This window comes from Lepidochelys olivacea (genome assembly GCF_965140295.1).
Source record: "Lepidochelys olivacea isolate rLepOli2 genome assembly, chromosome: 2".
NCBI lineage: Eukaryota > Metazoa > Chordata > Testudines > Cheloniidae > Lepidochelys > Lepidochelys olivacea.
In genome coordinates this window covers 181,379,352-181,401,517 of record NC_140412.1, presented here as the reverse complement: position 1 = coordinate 181,401,517, position 22,166 = coordinate 181,379,352, and the positions used below count along the sequence as shown (strand labels likewise).

The following is a 22,166-nucleotide window of genomic DNA, read 5'->3' as shown; positions in this document are numbered from 1 at the left end:
AGCCGGACGCAATGTGAAAATCCTTCCAAAGCTAATTAAACCAAATGAAATCAACACATGCTTATCCAACAATTGTGACCTTAAGACAAGCAATAATGAATGTATGATTGCCCCCTAAATCCCTGTGTCATCAAGAGGACTGGCAGGTTTTCTAGGCTCTTTCTCTCCGGCGCCCTCTTGAAACATATACAAAAAAAGCCTACTTTATTCACTGTATTTTTCTTGGATTAGATCCCATGTAATTACTATGGTGGTCCCTTTCATGCTTTAAATGGGGTTAGAGCCACAAAATGTTATAGTAAAATCTTTATCCATAGAGCAAACTACTCAAAGAAAACAAGAAATAAAGAAAGACATCTAGTAATTAACAGTTTGTGGACAAATCCTTATAGATTATGATAGTATGTTTTAGGTGCTTTAGTCCTGAAAAAGATTTTTAAAATCAAATCATGTTCAAAGTGAAAAGGCTGCTATAATACAGATGTGCATTCAGTACTTCTAATGTGGCATATAATTTGTATTCTGTCAGATGCCGTATTTTCATACTCTATTTTAATGTAGCCTGTTATGAGATAATGAAGACTGTTCTCAACTCAGCAAACAAAGCCAAATGCTGTCTTTATAAGTGGGAAAAGGTACTACAAAGAGGAGTGAACAAGGAACATGTGCAACAATAACTATACCTGTTTAAGAAACTTGTCGGATGCTTGGCTGTGCTTAGCTAACACATTTGGCAATGCAGGATTTGCATATTCAAATTGAGGATTATAGGTAAAATCAGACTTGAAGAATTTAATCTTCTCTTTTTCCACATTGGAAGGCTTGATAGCAGTTAGTATACAGAGTTTTCGGCCAGAGACATCTACCTCTTTACCATGGCTTTTTGACAATTGAGGATGCTTTGGCTTTGGTAGACTAGAAAAATAATGTCTCTTAGCCTTGCTTTTGGGTCGAGGTGGCAGTCCTACGCTGTTCCCTGCAACGGAAATACCGTGTGTAAACTTTACACTGCTGGACGCTGGGCTAGCGATAAAGATGGATGGCTGCCTCTTCATGCAATACCAGCCACTGCTGAGCAAAGGTAGTGGGACTTTGATCTTGCGGTGCTCGTTGCTTCGCGAGGTAGTAGAAGACTTGGTGGACTTTCTGTTCCTCTTGTGGTGGGCAGATGACAGCTTTTGAGAGTGGTGTTTTTTCTCCTCTTTGCTTTGCAGAAGGACATTGTAGCTACTGGTTCCTGTTGTGAAAATATCCTTAAGGATTCCAGAGGACAGGTGCTGAAGACTGCTTTCATTCTTAATGATCAGCTTATGTTCTTCTGAATTTAAGACTGATTTTTTAGAGAGCTCTTGCTCAGGCCAGTGAAGTTTTTCTGCATTTAAAAAAAAAGAAGAAAATAGAAAGCTAGAACAAATCTGACTGTTCTGTGATGACACAATAAACAATACACAATTCTTAGGACCTAACAGAATAACAAGTATGAAACAGAATCTGAATACAAAGTAACTTTTTACATGACTACAACTACCTTAAGACAATCTTGATTTTAAGATAAAAGGAAACGGGCGTGTGTGTGTGCGTGTGCGCGCGTGCACACATATTGTTAAACAAGCTAGATGTGGAATTTCAGACCTAATTTGCACAAGCAACTCTGCCTATCTCAGTGCACATCTCAGCGACTACCTTGTTTAAATTCAGGTGCTGTTCATGTGTACACACATTTAAATAGTTCAGTTATATAATTATCTTTTCTACTTGTGTTTACTTTGAAGCAAATTATTATTATCTTTAAAGATTCTTTCAAAAAGTAATTGCTGTTTAAAAATATTGTGATCCTTGAATTATACAAGCAGTAAGAGGCAGTCTGTAGGTGCACCTCACCAAAAGGGAGACATGCCTCAGAAACTCTCCTCTTAGGCTATGTCTACACATAGGGCAGCATGTAGAGTACATACACCATACGCCCCGCTAGCATGGGTACAAATAGCAGGGAGGCACAGCTTAGGCAAGTAAAATAAAGACACACCAGTATCGTATGATTGGAGAATTGCTAACATAGTTCCTATTTTTAAGAAAGGGAAAAAGGGTGATCCGGGTATAGGCCTGTTAGTTTGACATCTGTAGTATGCAAGGTCTTGGAAAAAAATTTGAAGGAGAAGGTAGTTAAGGACATTGAAGTCAATGGTAAATGGGACAAAATACAACATGGTTTTACAAAAGGTAGATCGTGCCAAACCAACCTGATCTCCTTCTTTGAGAAAGTAACAGATTTTTTAGACAAAGGAAATGCAGTGGATCTAATTTACCTAGATTTCAGTAAGGTGTTTGATACCGTGCCACATGGGGAATTATTAGTTAAATTGGATAAGATGGGGATCAATAGGAAAATTGAAAGGTGGATAAGGAATTGGTTAAAGGAGAGACTACAATGGGTCCTACTGAAAGGTGAACTGCCAGGCTGGAGGGAAGTTACCAGTGGAGTTCCTCAAGGATCGGTTTTGGGACCAATCTTATTTAATCTTTTTATTACTGACCTCGGCATAAAAAGTGGGAGTGTGCTAATAAAGTTTGCAGATGATACAAAGCTGGGAGGTATTGCCAATTTAGAGAAGGACAGGGATATCCTACAGGAGGATCTGGATGACCTTGTAAACTGGAGTAATAGTAATAGGATGAAATTTAATAGTGAGAAGTGTAAGGTGCATTTAGGGATTAATAACAAGAATTTTAGTTATAAGCTGGGGACACATCAATTAGAAGTAACGGAGGAGGAGAAGGACCTTGGAGTATTGGTTGATCATAGGATGACTATGAGCCGCCAATGTGTTATGGCCGTGAAAAAAGCTAATGCGGTCTTGGGATGCATCAGGAGAGGTATTTCCAGTAGGGATAAGGAGGTTTTAGTACCGTTATACAAGGCACTGGTGAGACCTCACCTGGAATACTGTGTGCAGTTCTGGTCTCCCATGTTTAAGAAGGATGAATTCAAACTGGAACAGGTACAGAGAAGAGCTACTAGGATGATCCGAGGAATGGAAAACTTGTCTTATGAAAGGAGACTCAAGGAGCTTGGCTTGTTTAGCCTAACTAAAAGAAGGTTGAGGGGAGATATGATTGCTCTCTATAAATATATCAGAGGGATAAATACCGGAGAGGGAGAGGAATTATTTAAGATCAGTACTAGTGTGGACACAAGAACAAATGGATATAAACTGGCCACCAGGAAATTTAGACTAGAAATTAGACGAAGGTTTCTAACCATCAGAGGAGTGAAGTTTTGGAACAGCGTTCCAAGGGAAGCAGTGGGGGCAAAAGATCTATCTCGCTTTAAGATTAAACTCGATAAGTTTATGGAGGAGATGGTATGATGGGAGAACATAGTTTTGGTAATTAAATATTCATGGTAAATAGGCCCAATGGCCTGTGATGGGATATTAGATGGGGTAGAATCTGAGTTACCCAGGAAAGAATTTTCTGTAGTATCTGGCTGATTAATCTTGCCCATATGCTCAGGGTTTAGCTGATCGCCATATTTGGGGTGGGGAAGGAATTTTCCTCCAGGGTAGATTGGAAGAGGCCCTGGAGGTTTTTCGCCTTCCTCTGTAGCATGGGGCATGGGTCACTTGCTGGAGGATTCTCTGCTCCTTGAAGTCTTTAAACCACGATTTGAGGACTTCAATAGCACAGACATAGGTGAGAGGTTTTTTGCAGGAGTGGTGGGTGAAATTCTGTGGCCTGCGTTGTGCAGGAGGTCAGACTAGATGATCATAATGATCCCTTCTGACCTAAATATCTATGAAAAAAAAAAAAGCCTTAAGCTATATACGCTTCCTGGCTCTCTACATGTCCTAGCAGTGCCTCTCCTGTCTACACTGCTATCTTTAGCCATGTAGTGTTCCGCTGACTCCCCAGTGCTGGAGCCTTTCCCTACCATAGGGAGCTGCCGGAGCCTTTTCCTGCTGCAGCGAAAGACTCAGCAGTGGGCAGATGCTCTGGCAGGCAAGAGGCAAAGGGGAAAGGCCCCTGCCAGAACCTTTCACTGTCGCTTTTAGCTACACACAGCCATATGGCTGTTGTCTGCTTTTCACTGCGGTATGTAGCTACATGTACCTACATGTCACTGCCAGTGTAGACAAGACCTTAGACACAGTTCCTCAGGGACTCCTCTGTTGTGCTGGAGAGGAAAATAATGTGTAAAGTCCTTTAAGAGTGTGATTTATTCACCTACATGCATCTAGTCTGCGCTGCAAGACACTGAATAGTAGGGGCAGAACCACAGATCTCATCTACCTGCTACTCTCAGCCCAGTTGCTCCTGGTATGAGAAAGCCACAAGTGCCCGGGCTCCAATGCAAGCAGCCCTAATGTTACCACACAATGGAATGAGGAGTACCTTAGTACTCCCTTCTCCTCTGAGCTGCTGTGTTATCTAGCCTATAAATAAGCCCCTTCGTTTTCAGTTTAAACTGATTTTGACTGAAAAAATCCCACAAAAAGTATTATTTGTTATTATAAGTTTTACAAAAAGTATTATTTGTTTTTTTCTGATTTTCACCCTATTTTTGTATCATTCAAATATATAAAAAATAACTTGTTTTAGTAGGAAAATACAATACATTGCATGAGATATATGTATTACGATAATACATGAGTCTGTATGTATATGCAAAGCTACCTGTTGAAGTACAGCTACATGTATTAGTCTGGAAGATACATACAATAAACAAACAGGCACGCACGCAAGCTCTGAAGTGCATGCACCTCTGAACGTACTGATGAATCTCACACCCATCACATACACATTTCAAGCTGTTAACAGATAATGGTTTAAATATTTGACACACTAAAATGAGAAGAAAACAAAAATCTGTAGCAGAATACCTTTCAGAACACAAAGAAGTATTAAAAATTTTAAAAAAAAACAGGAGAAAAGGGTGAAGTTAAGCATATGTGCTGCAAATGGTGTGGCCCAATTATTAAATGCAAATATTTATAGGCTGATAGTTCTAAGTCTACAGCAGTAAACTGTTTATTCGAATTAACATTTTTATTTGGGGCTTAGATATGCATTGCTTTTTAAACTCAGAGGTGGCATTGTCTTTTTAGTTCTGTTTTAGTTCTGCAGCAAACCACACTGAATGCCATTAATCAAAGCATTAATCTACTGAATACTTTTTTCCCTATCCTTCTGTCCATCAAAATAGATCCCAATATTTACCCAGAAAAAAAATATTAAGATTTTTCCACCAATTTTCACCTGTTTTTATTGTTGTAGTAATAAACACCAATAAATTCCTGGCAAAAATTAAAATAGCCAAAAATGAAGGGCCCTACCTATAAAGAAACTGTCCCTCTCCAGAAAACTCCCCAGAATAAGGTCCCAGAGAAATGAGGAATATCTAGGACGTGCCAGCCCCTGCAAACAAATTTCAACATGACAAAAATGGTAGGGTATATTCAGGTATTTAGTATATTTCCCCAAACTCACATTTTTAGTTGCCAGGGGTTTATCAGCTATCACTTAAAACCCTCCATTAATTAAGACTATTAAGAAAAGAGAGCAATTAGTACCAAAGCCATTTATAAGGAACTTAACCCCATTTTCAAAACATCTACTCAAAGCTGTATAATATCAACACTCAGCTGGGTTTAAAAAAATGTGCTTTAAAGTATAAAAATGACAAACTAAACTAAATTCAACAGGCAAATAAAGTTTCTTAAGGTCTGTGTAGCAAAGAAGTGTGGCCTCCCTCTGAGATTGACAGTAAGGGAGGCCCACATACCCCTTGATGGGCGGAACCAGGAAGTCCAAGCCAGAAGCAGAGAGGCGGGACAAGAATAGGAAGCATAAAAGGCGGGCCCTGTAACTCAATTGAGTGGGAATTGTTGAGGGAGATAGACATGCTGTGCTTGCTGTTGGAGCCTGAGTGAGACCTCTGTGCAGGAGGCTCCTAATCTACCCGAACAGCCAGGCATGTCTGATGCTGAGGATTTGCTGGGACTGCTACTTGCAGTGTACCCTGGGGAGATGGAGGATGACCCTTGAATGCAGATATGCCTGATGGGGAGTATAGGAAGCAGCCATGGGGAACTAGACCACTGTCTGGCAATGGTGCTGCTGGAGACATATTTCAGAGTAACAGCCGTGTTAGTCTGTATTCGCAAAAAGAAAAGGAGTACTTGTGGCACCTTAGAGACTAACCAATTTATTAGAGCATAAGCTTTCGTGAGCTACAGCTCACTTCATCAGATGCATATCGTGGAAACTGCAGCAGACTTTATATATACACAGAGAATATGAAACAATACCTCCTCCCACCCCACTGTCCTGCTGGTAATAGCTTATCTAAAGTGATCATCAGGTGGGCCATTTCCAGCACAAATCCAGGTTTTCTCACCCTCCACCCCCCCCACACAAATTCACTCTCCTGCTGGTGATAGCCCATCCAAAGTGACAACTCTTTACACAATGTGCATGACAATCAAGTTGGGCTATTTCCTGCACAAATCCAGGTTTTCTCACATCCCCCCCACCCCCATACACACACAAACTCACTCTCCTGCTGGTAATAGCTCATCCAAACTGACCACTCTTCAAGTTTAAATCCAAGTTAAACCAGAACATCTGGGGGGGGGGGTAGGAAAAAACAAGAGGAAACAGGCTACCTTGCATAATGACTTAGCCACTCCAGTCTCTATTTAAGCCTAAATTAATAGTATCCAATTTGCAAATGAATTCCAATTCAGCAGTTTCTCGCTGGAGTCTGGATTTGAAGTTTTTTTGTTTTAAGATAGCGACCTTCATGTCTGTGATTGCGTGACCAGAGAGATTGAAGTGTTCTCCGACTGGTTTATGAATGTTATAATTCTTGACATCTGATTTGTGTCCATTTATTCTTTTACGTAGAGACTGTCCAGTTTGACCAATGTACATGGCAGAGGGGCATTGCTGGCACATGATGGCATATATCACATTGGTGGATGTGCAGGTGAACGAGCCTCTGATAGTGTGGTTGATGTTATTAGGCCCTGTGATGGTGTCCCCTGAATAGATATGTGGGCACAATTGGCAACGGGCTTTGTTGCAAGGATAAGTTCCTGGGTTAGTGGTTCTGTTGTGTGGTATGTGGTTGTTGGTGAGTATTTGCTTCAGGTTGCGGGGCTGTCTGTAGGCAAGGACTGGCCTGTCTCCCAAGATTTGTAAGAGTGTTGGGTCATCCTTTAGGATAGGTTGTAGATCCTTAGCCCTCTACACCACCATTCCACACAAAGATGGACTACAAGCCGTCAAGAACACTATCCCCGATAATGTCACGGCTAACCTGGTGGCTGAACTTTGTGACTTTGTCCTTACCCATAACTACTTCACATTTGGGGACAATGTATACCTTCAGATCAGCGGCACTGCTATGGGTACCCGCATGGCCCCACAGTATGCCAACATTTTTATGGCTGATTTAGAACAACGTTTCCTCAGCTCTCGTCCCCTAAAGCCCCTACTCTACTTGCGCTATATTGATGACATCTTCATCATCTGGACCCATGGAAAAGAAGCCCTTGAGGAATTCCCCCATGATTTCAACAATTTCCATCCCACCACCAACCTCAGCCTGGTCCAGTCCACACAAGAGATCCACTTCCTGGACACTACAGTGCTAATAAACAATGGTCACATAAACACCACCCTATACCGGAAATCTACTGATCGCTATTCCTACCTGCATGCCTCCAGCTTTCACCCTGACCACACCACACGATCCATCGTCTACAGCCAAGCTCTGCGATACAACCGCATTTGCTCCAACCCCTCAGACAGAGACAAACACCTACAAGATCTCTGTCAAGCTTTCTTACAACTACAATACCCACCTGCAGAAGTAAAGAAACAGATTGATAGAGCCAGAAGAGTTCCCAGAAGTTACCTACTACAGGACAGGCCTAACAAAGAAAATAACAGAACGCCACTAGCCGTCACCTTCAGCCCCTAACTAAAACCCCTCCAACGCATTATTAAGGATCTACAACCTATCCTAAAGGATGACCCAACACTCTCACAAATCTTGGGAGACAGGCCAGTCCTTGCCTACAGACAGCCCCGCAACCTGAAGCAAATACTCACCAACAACCACATACCACACAACAGAACCACTAACCCAGGAACTTATCCTTGCAACAAAGCCCGTTGCCAATTGTGCCCACATATCTATTCAGGGGACACCATCACAGGGCCTAATAACATCAGCCACACTATCAGAGGCTCGTTCACCTGCACATCCACCAATGTGATATATGCCATCATGTGCCAGCAATGCCCCTCTGCCATGTACATTGGTCAAACTGGACAGTCTCTACGTAAAAGAATAAATGGACACAAATCAGATGTCAAGAATTATAACATTCATAAACCAGCCGGAGAACACTTCAATCTCTCTGGTCACGCAATCACAGACATGAAGGTCGCTATCTTAAAACAAAAAAACTTCAAATCCAGACTCCAGCGAGAAACTGCTGAATTGGAATTCATTTGCAAATTGGATACTATTAATTTAGGCTTAATAGAGACTGGGAGTGGCTAAGTCATTATGCAAGGTAGCCTGTTTCCTCTTGTTTTTTCCTACCCGCCCCCCCCCCCAGATGTTCTGGTTTAACTTGGATTTAAGTGAGAAGTGGAGGGTGAGAAAACCTGGATTTGTGCTGGAAATGGCCCACCTGATGATCACTTTAGATAAGCTATTACCAGCAGGACAGTGGGGTGGGAGGAGGTATTGTTTCATATTCTCTGTGTATATATAAAGTCTGCTGCAGTTTCCACGATATGCATCTGATGAAGTGAGCTGTAGCTCACGAAAGCTTATGCTCTAATAAATTGGTTAGTCTCTAAGATGCCACAAGTACTCCTTTTCTTTTTGCTGGAGACATAGTCACTGTTTTGTGGGTGGAGTCCTTGCTGACTTGGTGACAGAACACTCTGTCCTGGGCTGGGACATGGTGATGTTGGGTGGGCCTGTGTCCCCCCTGAAAGCCCACCCCTGGGTGGTGGGGGGCAGTACTCCCTATCTTTAGGGTGGGAGGCCTGCATTCCTCAGACACCACAGACTCTGCTTGGTGCTTGTCCCTTGTGTGGGTCCCTTGACTGCTTGGTGCTCACCCCTGCCTGAGGGCTAGAGTATTAGACTGCAAGGTGCCTTGCCCTGCCCAAGCGCCTGGGCCCCTGAACGGTCCCTAACTACTTTACTGTGCTTGAGGGTGGGAACTCTAAACTGAGGCTCTGCCTCAACCTATGGGCTTAGGCCCTGAAATCATTTGCTGCTCTCCCTTGCCTGAGGTTGAGCCCAAGAGACTGCTAATTCCACCCCCCCACCCGCCGCCCCCGCCCCTTGATAGACTGCTACTCCAGGGGCATGACAGCAAAGAGGTGTGGCCTCCCTCAGAGATTGACTGTGAGAGACAGCCACACACCCCTACAGGTCTACTGACTGTGTTAAATCCACTTTTGCAAAGCCAGTCCCTTGTTCCCCTGCTGGGCTGTGTGGTAGGGCAGCTCTAATGGCTTGGAGCCCTACTGGCTTCAACTCTGCAGCTGGTTCCTTCCCCTGCAACATCCCTCAGGGAGGAGGGAATCTCTACAGTGCCAAGCACTGGCACATAAAAGTTAATACAGTCTCCATCCATATGTAGCATCTGTGCTGATTCCTCATGGAGTTAGTGGAAGAATGATGTGCATTTCACTGGCCCTATCTACTCCTCCCAAGCAGATCCTCAACACTACAGCTGGGCTTCTGCAGGGCCTAAGGGACTAAGAGGGTAGGGTTGCCAATTTTGGTTAGACATATTCCTTGAGGTTTATCACATGACAGACAATAGAACATTAACAAAGGGATCATTAAATCCCTCCCAGGTAACTGAATCAATAATTTAATTCCAGCTTTGTTTTCCTAGTAAAATTAGACTTGGCTCTCAGAACAAATGAGACCAAAAACACCATACCACTATGTAAGTTTTCATGCTTTATGAATTCATTTTCATTTTTCACATTGTACAAACTCATGTTGTTCAGTGCTATTGGGGATACTGGTGCAAGCAGTAAACTGATCAAGATACTGTGGTCTCACATTTTGCATGAATGTACACATCTAGAAATGGGGAAAATACCACACAGTCTTGGAGCGTCCTTCCAACACTGAAAGGATGGAGTAAGAAGTACAGTAGAACTTCAGAGTTACGAACACCAGAGTTACAAACTGACTGATCAACCACGCACCTATTTGGAACCAGAAGTATGCAATCAGGCAGCATCAGAGCCAAAAATAATAATAAAGCAAATACAGTACTGTGTTAAACATAAATTACTAAAAAAGAAAGGGAAAGTTTAAAATTTTTTTTGACAAGGTAAGAAAACTGTTTCTGTTTCAATTAAATGAAGATGGTTAAAAGCAGCATTTTTCTTCTGCCTAGCAAAGTTTCAAGGCTGTATTAAGTCAATGTTCACTTGTAAACTTTTGAAAGAACAACCACAACGTTTTGTTCTGAGTTAAGAACACTTCAGAGTTATGAACAACCTCCATTCCTGAAGTGTTCGTAACTCCTGAGGCTCTACTGTATTTTCCCTGCTCTGACAAGCAGATATTATGTAAGATTAGTTTTGCTTTATGGTCAATTTGAGAGACTTCCTTTAGGCTTGGCACAGAGATGGCTTCAGGGCATTACAGTTCAAGTTTAATAAAATCAGTTTAATCAACGCAGGACAGATTGCTTACCTAGCTTATTTTGCTTTGGCGTATACTGTAGTGGTGTGCAAAATCACAATTCCCAGCATAAAGAAAACAATATCAAGTATCTGTCCCACAGAGTATGGTGCAGTCAGGATACTCTCCAGTGGGCTAAAGTTCACAAGCCACATTAGTATACATATATTGCTACACAATGAAAGGTCCTTTTGGCAACAAGAAAAGGATTGCTCTCATCTCTTTCTTGGGGAGAGGGTGAAAGGAGGAAGGTAGGGAAACCTACCTTCAGGCATATATTAAATCTAACAATGTGAGGCTCTTTGGCTTTAAGAAAGGTGGATGCTTGAAAACTTGCCCTTTAACAAGTGACCTCAACCTAGTCTCTAAATGTTAGAGTGCCAATCTGATTGCCGGATCATGTGAAATCTTACACAAAATTTTGGGCACACAGTTTTGGTTGTGCATGCAAAACTGAAAGTGTATATTTGCTGACCACCTTTGAAAATTTAGCCACAGTATTTACAAAACAATTAAATTCCAGCTATCTAACGGTGGAAATTTGTCACCTTTACTATGAACCTAACCAAAACAGTGTTGAGGTAGAGAAGGGTTTTCTATTGCTACAATGTAAGCAATTCTTTGGAACTGAAGAAGCATGTCGCAAGCATATCTAAGAAATGATAAAAGTGAAATAGAAGTAAAATGCAAAAAAACCCCAGTCCAAAATAAAATACAATCCCAGAGATTCTTGCATAGGGTGACCACATCGCAAGTGTGAAAAATCGAGACGCTTTTATTTTCAGGGGCATAGTTGCCTATAGAAGACAAAGCCCCTAATACCAGGACAGTTCTGATGATGGAAATAGGATGTCTGGTCACCCTACCCTTGCATCAATCTAATATCATGTACCTATTTGGGGATGCACGTGCCAATGGAGCTTTTGGGTCGAAGTACTACTGTCTTGGCAATCCATGAATTGATCACCCAATTATCTGCCAATCTCTGCATAACACAGGGCAGCAGCAGCAGCAAACAATCCGAATGCTGTTGTGACTATCATGCATATGTGGGTGTTGCGGTCTGGGCTGTAGATTCCCAGATCCACGCAGCTCAAATATATGGTAAATGTTCCACCAACTGCCACCTCCAAATCTGTAGTTAGATTTAAATGTGCATTCTGCAAGAAAAAGCCTTACAACCATCTGCCAAACACCGTATGGGCTCTTTAAACGTTCTCCAACCTAAATTTACACAGAATATGACCAGGATTAATATTGTGTGAGACACATTTGTGTTGGAAGATAAGGGTCAATGGATGAGCCAAAAGATTTGAATAATTATAACAGACATTATTTTCCATAGATTATACAAAGGTCAAAAATCGTGTAACTGTTGTGCTGAATCCTCTATCTGATACTGTAATCTTCACTACTTTATTTTCCAAAATAAAGTGGAAGGGACTGACATTCTGAGATATAATGGCAAAGTATCCTTGAAAAAGTGTCGTGAAAATTCAATTGTTTTGGTATATAATCAATTAAACTGGTGACTGATAATGATTAAAACATTTATGTTATTTTACTTGCCCTGGGCCAGTGACAGGTGTATATAAACCTGATTTTTTCAGTGACCTCTCACCTCGGTTGTGCCATGTCACTGCCAACCTGTGGCACTGTATATTTTTGGTGTCATGACACAACTGAATAGTAGGCATGAGACCAGCCTGTCAGTTCACTGCTATACATGCAAACAGGCCTCAAAATGGTACAGTCCTTCTTGCAAAATAAATGATCGATTTGCTGTTTTTTCACATTGTTTTCAACAATGATACAAAGAAAAGCATATCCATTTTACTTCAGAAGTCCGAAATATCAAAAGATGATGCTAAATAATACTCTCATATACCTGAATTTATTCCGCTTGAAACACATTAAAGTTTTGAAATGTCATTATGATTGTTTTAAGACATGGCTACAATGTCCCTTGAAGACCTCCATGTGGAAGCAGGATTATATCTGCCCCAAACAGTCAAACAAAATTCTTAATGGCACTAAAAGCCTCTCGAGGATTGTTCCCAAATCCACAGGATGTTCTTAAGTGCTAATCTTGGAGCCTTCACCAGATGTGCAGCCATACATGCAGTAGGCCTGGTTTCCCGCTTACTTACACCAGTGTGTATTAGAGTAGCTCAACTGAAATCTCTGAAGTAGATGAGAGGAGACTCAGGTGCAATAATCTTATCTTCTGCCTAATGCCTCTACATCTGCAGAGGCTGACACACTTCAGTTGCTCCATCTAAGAGGTAGAACATTATTTGGGCCTGAAATGTCCTTCACTGCAGCAAATATCAGAAAAGTTGGTTTTGCAGATCTGTTAGACTGACTGAGGACATGGTGCACAGCCATATTTGCTCTATATTTTCTGTGAGCAGTGCCATTAGGTGTGCAAACAAAAATGTACAAGCTACACACAAAACACTGTCCTTGACCCATATGCTCCCAACTCCAATACACTGCAATGGGAGTTTTTTCCGTACAGGGCAGTATCAGATCTTAAAGGAAAACTGTCCACTTGAAATCTAGTATACTTTTTAATGTTAGATACAAGTAGTTGCAGGCCCTCTACCACCCCCCAAATCCTTCTGCCAATTGTTACAACCACTTCTTTTTTTTTTTTTTTTTAATTTCCCTCCCCTATTTTAATTTCCAATTAACAGGGAAAACTAACAGGGAAACAATGAAAGTGATTTGAAACATTGCTATCAAATGCACACAGTGAGTAAACTAATGTTATTTTCCTCTTTTTTTTTTTTTTGTCATTTTTAGTTATCCTAAGAGCTACAAGTAGCAAAATAGGCCTAAATTTAGACAATGATTTTTTCCTTAGTTTGATGGTGTCCCTTTTAAGTGCACAGTTTATATATACACCATTAAAGACATCCCTCTTTCTTTTCCTGACTGCTAAGAGGGAACCTTCCATTAGGGCTGCCACCCAACCAGGTCTTACCCAGAACAGTCTGGTTTTTGGCTTCTGTGTTTGGGTGCCATTTAGGGTTGCCTGGTGTCCAATTTTTGACAGGATACTCCAGTCAAAAAGGGGACCTGGCAACCCTAAATGGCACCTGAATGAAAAGTTTGGTTACCGTGGGGTGGCGGAAAGGCGCCAGGTCATTAACCCACACTAGCCACTGCTCAGCCGGAGCTGCCTCCTACCTGCAGGCAGGCTCTTTCAGATGATCCAACAAGTGATGGGAAGGAGAGCGACTGATGGGGGCAGGGCCTTGGGGAAAGATGCTGAGCATGAGCAGCGCCTTGAGGGAAGAGGCAGAGCAGGAGCGTGGCCTTGGGGGAAGAGGCGGGGCAGGGCCTTGGGGCTCCTGTTACCAATGATTGGAAAGGTGGCAACCCTACCTTCCACCTTCTTGATTGCTAGGAAGGACTGGGAGCCCCCTCCCCTATTTGATTCTGAGATCTTGTCCACACTTACAGTGCTGTTGTAGCATTTAGTCAAGATGCTACCTGTGATGATGGGAGAGCTTCCCCTATCAGTGTAGGTACTCCACCTCTCTGAGAGATGATAGCTATGTTGACAAGAGAAGCCCTCCTGTTGCCATGGCATAGTCTACACCGGGAGTTCATTTGATATAACTGCAGGATTACTATTGAGATCAGTGTGAGTTTTGGGTTTAAAAAATTATATGTAGCATATGGCTGTGATACTTTAGGGTTCAATCCAAGCCAGTAGGGCAGAGGTGGGCAAACTATGGCCTGCGGGCCACATCTGGCCCGTGGGACCGTCTTGCCCAGCCCCTGAGCTCCCGGTCGGGGAGGCTAGCCCCCGGCCCTTCCCCTGCTGTCCCCCCTCCCCAGCAGTTACACCGCCGCGTGGGCAGTGCTCTGGCCCGCCGTTCCCGTCAGGCAGCACGGTGGCGTGGCTGGCTCCAGCGTGGTAAGGGGGCGGGGAGCAGGGGGGTTGGCTAAGGGGCAAAGGGTCCCGAGGGGCAGTCAGGGGACAGGGAGCACAGGGCAGTTGGATGGGGCGGAGGTTCTGGGGGTGGGGGGCAGTCCGGGAATGGGGAGCAGGGGGACTTGTATAGGGGGTGGGGTCCTGGGGGGCGGGGGTGTGGATAGGGGTCATGGCAGTCAGGGGACAGGGAGTGGGGGAGGGGGCGGGGTCCTGGGGGGGCGGTTAGGAGCAGGGTGTCCTGGGAGGGGGCGGTCAGGGGTCAAGGAGAAGGGGGGTTGGATGGGTCGGAGGTTCTGAGGGGGTCGGGAAGTGGGAAGGGGTGGATTTCTGACTTAATTCTATTTATTTCAATTTATACAACAGAAAATAAAATTAAAAAGAGCATCTGTTCCAGACTCTGGGCAGCTCTGATGACCTCTCTAAAACTATGTGATATACACACAGGTTCTCTCAGTTGATCCCACTACATAATACCCAGCAACTGCAACTGTATCACAAAAACACAATACCTCTGACAAAAAATCATTAGAGTCCCTTAAAACCACATTATCCCAGTTTGGCTTTCTCCATATCTTTTGCTCCCCTCTGCAACACACACACAGAAGCTGCGAACATTGAGGCCCTACCCAAGTGTGCAGTCCCTTCCTAACACCGGTGGATTAGCTTGTACACTGACTGGGTAGTTTTCTCCTTATTCCCCTTTTCCTGCAATTAAATATGAAATACTTTCTGCAATATTATGGCTGAGTTCTTAACACACACAAGTCAAGAAATTGTCAGGATTCCTACAGCAGCTAAAGCTCAGGCACACTGAAAGTTCACAGAACAGCATGAAAACCAACACCATACACTGTACAGCAATAGAAAATATATGGGACTTGATTCTGATTTCTCTTACAATGGTTTTATACTACTATAACTCCATTTACTTAAGTGGAGTTACATGTGATCTATCCCACTGTAAAAGGAGACTCAGGCCCAAGACTGGGGATGAGTTGTGGTTGTTGTGGGAGCCATAATTTTGCCTTTCGTTATTTGTGTATGTGGCACCTCATCAAAATGTTGTATTAACATATATTTTGCATTTATAAACTGCATTTATTTTAGCCTATGCATAGCTTCAGATCATGTAGAAACACAGTGGCAGCAAATATTTGTTGGAGGTTATTAAAATTATTACTATAGATTTAAATTTCATATAATTTCTTACTGAAGTTATTTGCTTTCAACATCTAGAAACTGGCATGTTAATACCATCATTTATTACATTGTAACTAAGCGCCTGATCTGAAGTTCATTGAAGGGTTTTTTTTTTCCATTGACTTCAGTGGGCTTTTGATCAGCACTTACGGCCAAATCCTGGCCCAGTGTACAGCTTAAAGATTGAACACCATACCAGGGATCTCTAAAAAGGCTTGGTGGAAGAAAACTTCTCCCACCTAGGCCACTTGTGGTCATTCTTGCACCCCCAAGGACTGGGTAATTCCCAAGGCTCTTAAATCTTGCTCTGCAGGTGGAGACAATGGAGTGAATGGTTTGGTGGATCTTTGTAGTCGCAAATCTCGCTGGCCGTTCCATTCCCTGCTCTCAGCACATAGGGAGCCCCTGTGGAGTTAGGCTGCATAGCACACAAGGAGAGTGGCCTTTGCTGCATTAGGGGCAAATCCTGTCCTCTCACTGTACTGATTTTGGGGAGAATCTTTGCACGGAGGTCCTCAGAAAGATTTCTTCCCCAGCCCACCCCACCCGTGTGTTTAATTGTGGGAAGGTAAAGATATGGCTGTGATATTTTAGTTTTGTGGCTGTCATTTTAGAGCATGACTCTCAAGAAGTTACCCTAATATGATTTTTTTTTCTATTCAATAACAGCGACCACACACAATAACATCATGTGTTTGGCTATTTTGCAGGAAGACCAAGTAGTTTACAGCATTTCATGTACAAAATAATAAAGTAGCAAAAGTCTAAAATGGAAAGCTGTAGGGAAGATATCTCACTAATTTCTTTAGGACTGATGTCCTCCCTCTGACTCATCCCACAAATTTCCAGTTATGTCTTTTTGGGTATTTTTAAACTTGTAAACAATTCAGTATTTGTCATGAATATTTAATAGATGGTACATGCTCTGACTGTATTGAAGACTCAAGCTAATGTGCATTGTTTGTACAGACAGCTGCAGAATCAAAATTCTGATGGCTATGCAATATCATAAATGTATATGTGCACCAGATTCTTATTTAGCACAAATGACAGAGGCCAGTGCTTTTGAAGCCTCAGCTTCAGACTCCTAAACCCTCTTTCACTGTGGTACTAAGTGACCATGGTTTGCAGCACAGTGACAACAAAAAAATCCTGTCTGGCCAGCCTTTTCTTATAATGATAAACATATTCCAGCTGACTCATTATTTATAAATTATATTGCAGTAGCAACCAATCTCTGCAGTAAGCAAGGAGGCGACCGATCCAAGGATGGGTGCAATAAACAAAGTGTGTTTGGCTCTGTAAAAGCACATATGAAGGCACAGGATGTGAGTCACTGCCCTAGGGCAAGTATAAGGCCTCTCTGGGGAACAGCCCCAGTACTAGGGAACCCTATGCAAAGCATAGAGTGACCTGGTGCCCCCCACTATAGGGAGCATTCTGAGGTGGAACAGTGATGTATTGGGTGAGTATGGCTAAGGCAGACCTGCATTCTGGTGATTCTGTATCCGTGCAAAAGCTTACAAGGGCTGCTGAAACAGGGTCATATCTTAAGGTGGCCTTCTAGGCTGCCCTAACCTACACAGGGTCTGTGCAGGACTCTGGTTGACCATGAATAGGGTAGGCTTCAGCCACCTCCACTTATTCCCTGTCCTGGTGATGAAGTTGGTCCATGGTCCCTACCTGAAGAATTTACAATCTACAGAGACTTCATATGTATAGGTGCATATATAGTACATATGACACGGGTGGCGGCGGGGGAAGTATGTTAGAATGATTGGATTGCAAAGTAAAGAACTCAAAAGATGCCTGTGCAACCTTAACTCAGCCTCCGTGTGCATCTGCATTATTATACAGTCTTTATAAATGTGAATTATGTGTATAATTATGGGTATTTAGTCAATATTTCTTTTTACACTCCTCATTCAGTAAGCCTCAGGAATTATTTAATGCACACCATCCTAACCCTGCACTTAATACTAAATTATCCATTTCCTCCTAGGCATTTCTATAGTGCTCTCACAATGGTAGTATCCGGGTGCTTAAGACATTAATGAATTTCCCTTCACAATACTACTGTGAGATTAGATGGTGGTATTATCCCCATTTTATAGCTGGGGAACTGTGGCACAGAGAAATTAAGGCCAAAATTGTCAAGTGTCCACTAATTTTGGGTGCACAATCTGAGACACCTAGGACCACATTTTTCAGATACTTAGCATTTTTAGACAACTTTAAAAGTTTCCAAGACACTCTCATGTCTGCTAAGTCTCTATCTGTGTGAAGTGAGATTTTTCAGAGGCTCACAACGTGGGTCTTACAATGGGAAAGTGTCGGGAAACCTGAGCCATATAGGCGGTGTGACCAGCTCTGCCATTGACTGAAAATGGTTTTTAATTGTACAGCTTGTCAGTAAGCTCAATAAAAAGAATAATAGCTAATTTTCATGCCATCACAATAGCTCATACATTAAAACAGATAATTGCCTATCAACAGGGTCTACTCTGTGTTATGAAATACCTGCAAAATTAAATTTTAGAAGTCAACACTGGTCATAAGATTCTTTAAAAATTCCACTTAACATTTGTATCTTGCAACCTAATATCTGCTATTCAAAGTGTATTTTTTATATTAAAACTATAAATTTAGCTGCAAGGGTAAGTTTCAGCCCACTGGCTTCAACTGGGTTCCAAGCATGATTACTCTGGGTAAGAACCAATGGTCCATCTGGTCCAGCATTAGTGGCCAGTGCCAGATGCTTCAGAGGAAATGAACAGAATAGGGCAATTTATCAAGCGTTGTTCAGACTCAACTTCTGGCACTCATAGGCAGAGCATCAGATTGCATCCCTGAAATCTTAGCTAATAGCCATTGATGGACCTATTCTCCATGAACTCATCTAGTTCTTTTTTAAACTCATATATACTTTTGGCCTTGAAAACATCCCTTGACAATGAGTTCCACAGGTTGACTCTGCGTTGTATGAAGTACTTTCTTTTGTTTTAAACCTACTGGCCTAGGTTTTGGGAAACCCCTGAGACTTGTTACATGTGAAAGGGTAAATAACACCTCTTTATTCACTTTCTCCCCACCATTCCTGAGTTTATAGACCTCTATGTATACCCCTTAGTGATCCCTTTTCTAAGATGAACAGTCCCAGACTTTTAAATCTCTCCTCATATGGAAGCTGTTCCACTCCCGTAATCGTTTTTATTTCCCTTCTCTATAGTTTCTCCTATTCTAATACATCTTTTGGAGATGGGTGCCCAGAACTGCACATAGTATTCAACGTGTGAGCATACCATGGATTTATATAGTGGCAGTATGATATATTCTGTCCTATTATCTATCCCTTTCCAAATGGTTCTTAACATTCTGTTAGCTGTTGTGACTGCTGCTGCACATTATGCAGAAGTTTTCAGAGAACAATCCACAATGACTCCAAGATCTCTTTCTTGAGTGGCAACAGCTAATTTAGACCCCATCATTTGGATTATGTTTTTCCAATGTGCAATGCTTTGCATTTATCAACACTGAATTTCATCTGCCATTTTCTTGCCCAGTCACCCAGTTTTGTGAGATTCCTTTGTAACACTTTGCAGTCAGCTTTGAATTTAACTATCTTGAGTAATTTTATATCATCTGCAAACTTTGTCACCTCACTTTTTACCCATTTTTCCAGATCATTTATGATATTATTCAGATTCAGTAGCAGAATCAGAACCCAAAATTAATACCTTCACGGTTAATAATTTAAGATTATTATTATTACTGTACATTTCTAGGGGAGACTTCATCTACTCTCCCCTCTAGTTCTTATTTCTATTCCTTTAACTTCCCCAAGTACTGACATTTTCACCATCACTCAACTGACAGTGCCACTACCAATCTGAAGCCATGCACATTTTAAAAGCCGATACAGCTACTCAGGTTAATGCTAATTAAAAGCAATCCTAATAATGAGCATAACAATGTCTTGTGACAATGCACTTACAATCAACTCCATCATGCCCCCTCATTGCTGGACAGGTTTCCCAGTGGTGGGCTGTATTGGCCAGAAGCACTTTAAGAAATTATGTACAAAAATCTTTTAACAAAGCAATTGTATGGGGAAAAACAAAACAAAACTGGTTTCAAGCTACAGGAAGTTAATGGGATATCCCTGTAGTTTAAAAGTAATTATATACAGTACTGTACATATATTTATTCCTATATCTTGCATTTATTATTTAGTGGTACTTTTTAATTGGTATTTATAGTCTACGCTGCTTTCTCTATTGTTGTTGTTATATGGTAACTTTGCACAGTTCTCTAAGTATATTAGTGGCAAAGGGGTAGGAAAGATACTGAAGAAATAATTGTCAATACTTTTCACTACTATTATTTTATGCTTTATTTACTTTTGTTACCTCTCTTTTGTGTTTTCATTAAAATGCTGTAGTTACATTTAAATTCTACAACTTCTTAGGATCGAAGGGTGCCTCATAATCAAAATTATTAGCATTCTTGTTTAGTGTTTTATTTGATTTTTATATTGCCTCTTTTGTTCTCTCCTTTTTTCATTAAATTTAAGCTGTTTAGGTATTCAGTATCCCAAGTCACCTTGTCAATGAACAGCTGGGAAGCGAGGGGTTTATAAACTAAGTGAGATCATTTAGTATTTTATTTGGTTGCCATTTTACTGGGTTTTTTTTCTGTTTTGATATCATTTTTATTGATGTTGCTAGGAAATGTTTGTATTTTTGCAAGGCTGTGCCCTAGAACATATATCAGCAGATGGGAGATGGCCACTTCATGAATAAAATTACGAGTCATTTAGTATTTAATTCGTGGTTTGGTTTTTTTACTATGGCTTTATTCCAATGTGATCGTTATTCATTATAATCATTATAACAGTGCAGCATCCCAACTTCATCAGGGGACAGAAGACACCTCAGAAACTAAATATTATCAGTTTAATAATTTAATGGGGAGGGGGGTATTTAAAGTCCATTTAATGCCTTTTTTTTTTCACTTTACTGCTTAAACTGTTGCTTTCCTGCTGTAGCTGGCAACTGCAGGAATAGGATGGGAAGGGAAGGATTGAAATCGAATGGTAATAATGATAGTAATGAATAGTGATACTCACCAGTGACACGGATGGATTCAAGCATCATTCCTCTTGCAGTCTGTGTGTGTGTCTACCTCTCCTGCCCTAACACCCTAAATATGCCCCCTCTGCATGGAGAGCTGTGAGACACAGGCAAGGAGCAGGATGGAGATAGTATCCTCCTTTTCTTTATCCACAGGCTGGTGAAAGAGGGAGGCAGGGGAGGAGAGGGCTGAGGTGGCTGCAGCAGTGGGGAGGGTGCAGGGCTCTGTGCAGCCTGTCCCCCACCCACACCTAGCAGCAGCTGCTGCCTCCCCTACTCCCTGCTTCAGGGACCGCAGGAAAAGGGCTGGCTAGGCTCTGTTGCTTGGACACTCGCCAGCCTTCCATGGCACGGCACAGCCCTAGGGCGAGAAGGTCGGAAGAACAAAACGCAGCACCCGCGCAAAGAGGGAGACAATGCGGTTTTCCGCATGGAGACTACAAGTCCCAGCATGCAAAGCGCTACAACGGTTCCCAGCAGTCCTATGCACAGCCGGGAGCAAAGTGGAGCATTGCATCCTGGGATTTGTAGTCTGGGAGGGAGGTTAAGCAGCGTTGCCGACCCCAGATACGAGGCAGTGCTATGTATGCCATAGCCGGCGTGGAGATCTTTCTTGCACAGTGGTCTGTGGCTGACACCTCTCCATGCCATTGTAGGCAGAGTTGGGCCAGTACCCCTACTTTTTATTTTTCCAGTTTGATCTCTTGTAATTTTACTCTAGTTGATGTAAATGCAAATACTGGACCAAATTCAGCAATGAAATAAATTATAGTGTAAGTTACACCTCGGGTATAACGTAGGAAAATGGATATAAGTGCCCCAGTAATGTGACTTTTGCCAGTTTAACATTCAGTGCATGTGCAAACTGAGTGTGGCTTATACACAATGAGTTCTCTGGGGCCCGAATTGAATCTTAGCATAAGCAGTGTCAACTCTCACTGAAGTTACTGCAAGTATCCACTTACACTAGGGCTGCATTTGGCATCTGAGAGTTTGGGTGATGCTGTGGATACAATTCAAAGCAGGGAGGTTGTTTGCATTTCTTGTTATGACACCCATCCATCCTTTGACATGTAAGTTACCCAAATTTTAAATACCCACTAAGTGTCAAATAGCAGCAAATTACACTGCCTTGACACAT

The 22,166-nt window shown here is 42.1% G+C and overlaps 1 protein-coding gene across 2 annotated transcripts in view; it reads right to left on the bottom strand.

The window, feature by feature from the left end:
- The window catches only part of MATCAP2 (microtubule associated tyrosine carboxypeptidase 2), a 53,703-nt gene extending 32,245 nt beyond the window's left edge, over positions 1-21,458 (bottom strand). Inside the window, exons 1-2 of one of the 2 annotated variants that reach the window (XM_084619675.1) lie at positions 21,022-21,458; positions 684-1,372 (exon numbers count right to left, since the gene is read on the bottom strand). In XM_084619675.1, coding sequence (XP_084475801.1) covers positions 684-1,372; positions 21,022-21,049 — 717 coding nt within the window. In that variant the 5' untranslated portion in view covers positions 21,050-21,458. The remainder of the gene's footprint in view (positions 1-683; positions 1,373-21,021) is intronic. The other variant, XM_084619676.1, reaches the window with a different exon arrangement.
- Between the last annotated feature and the right edge of the window lie 708 nt (positions 21,459-22,166).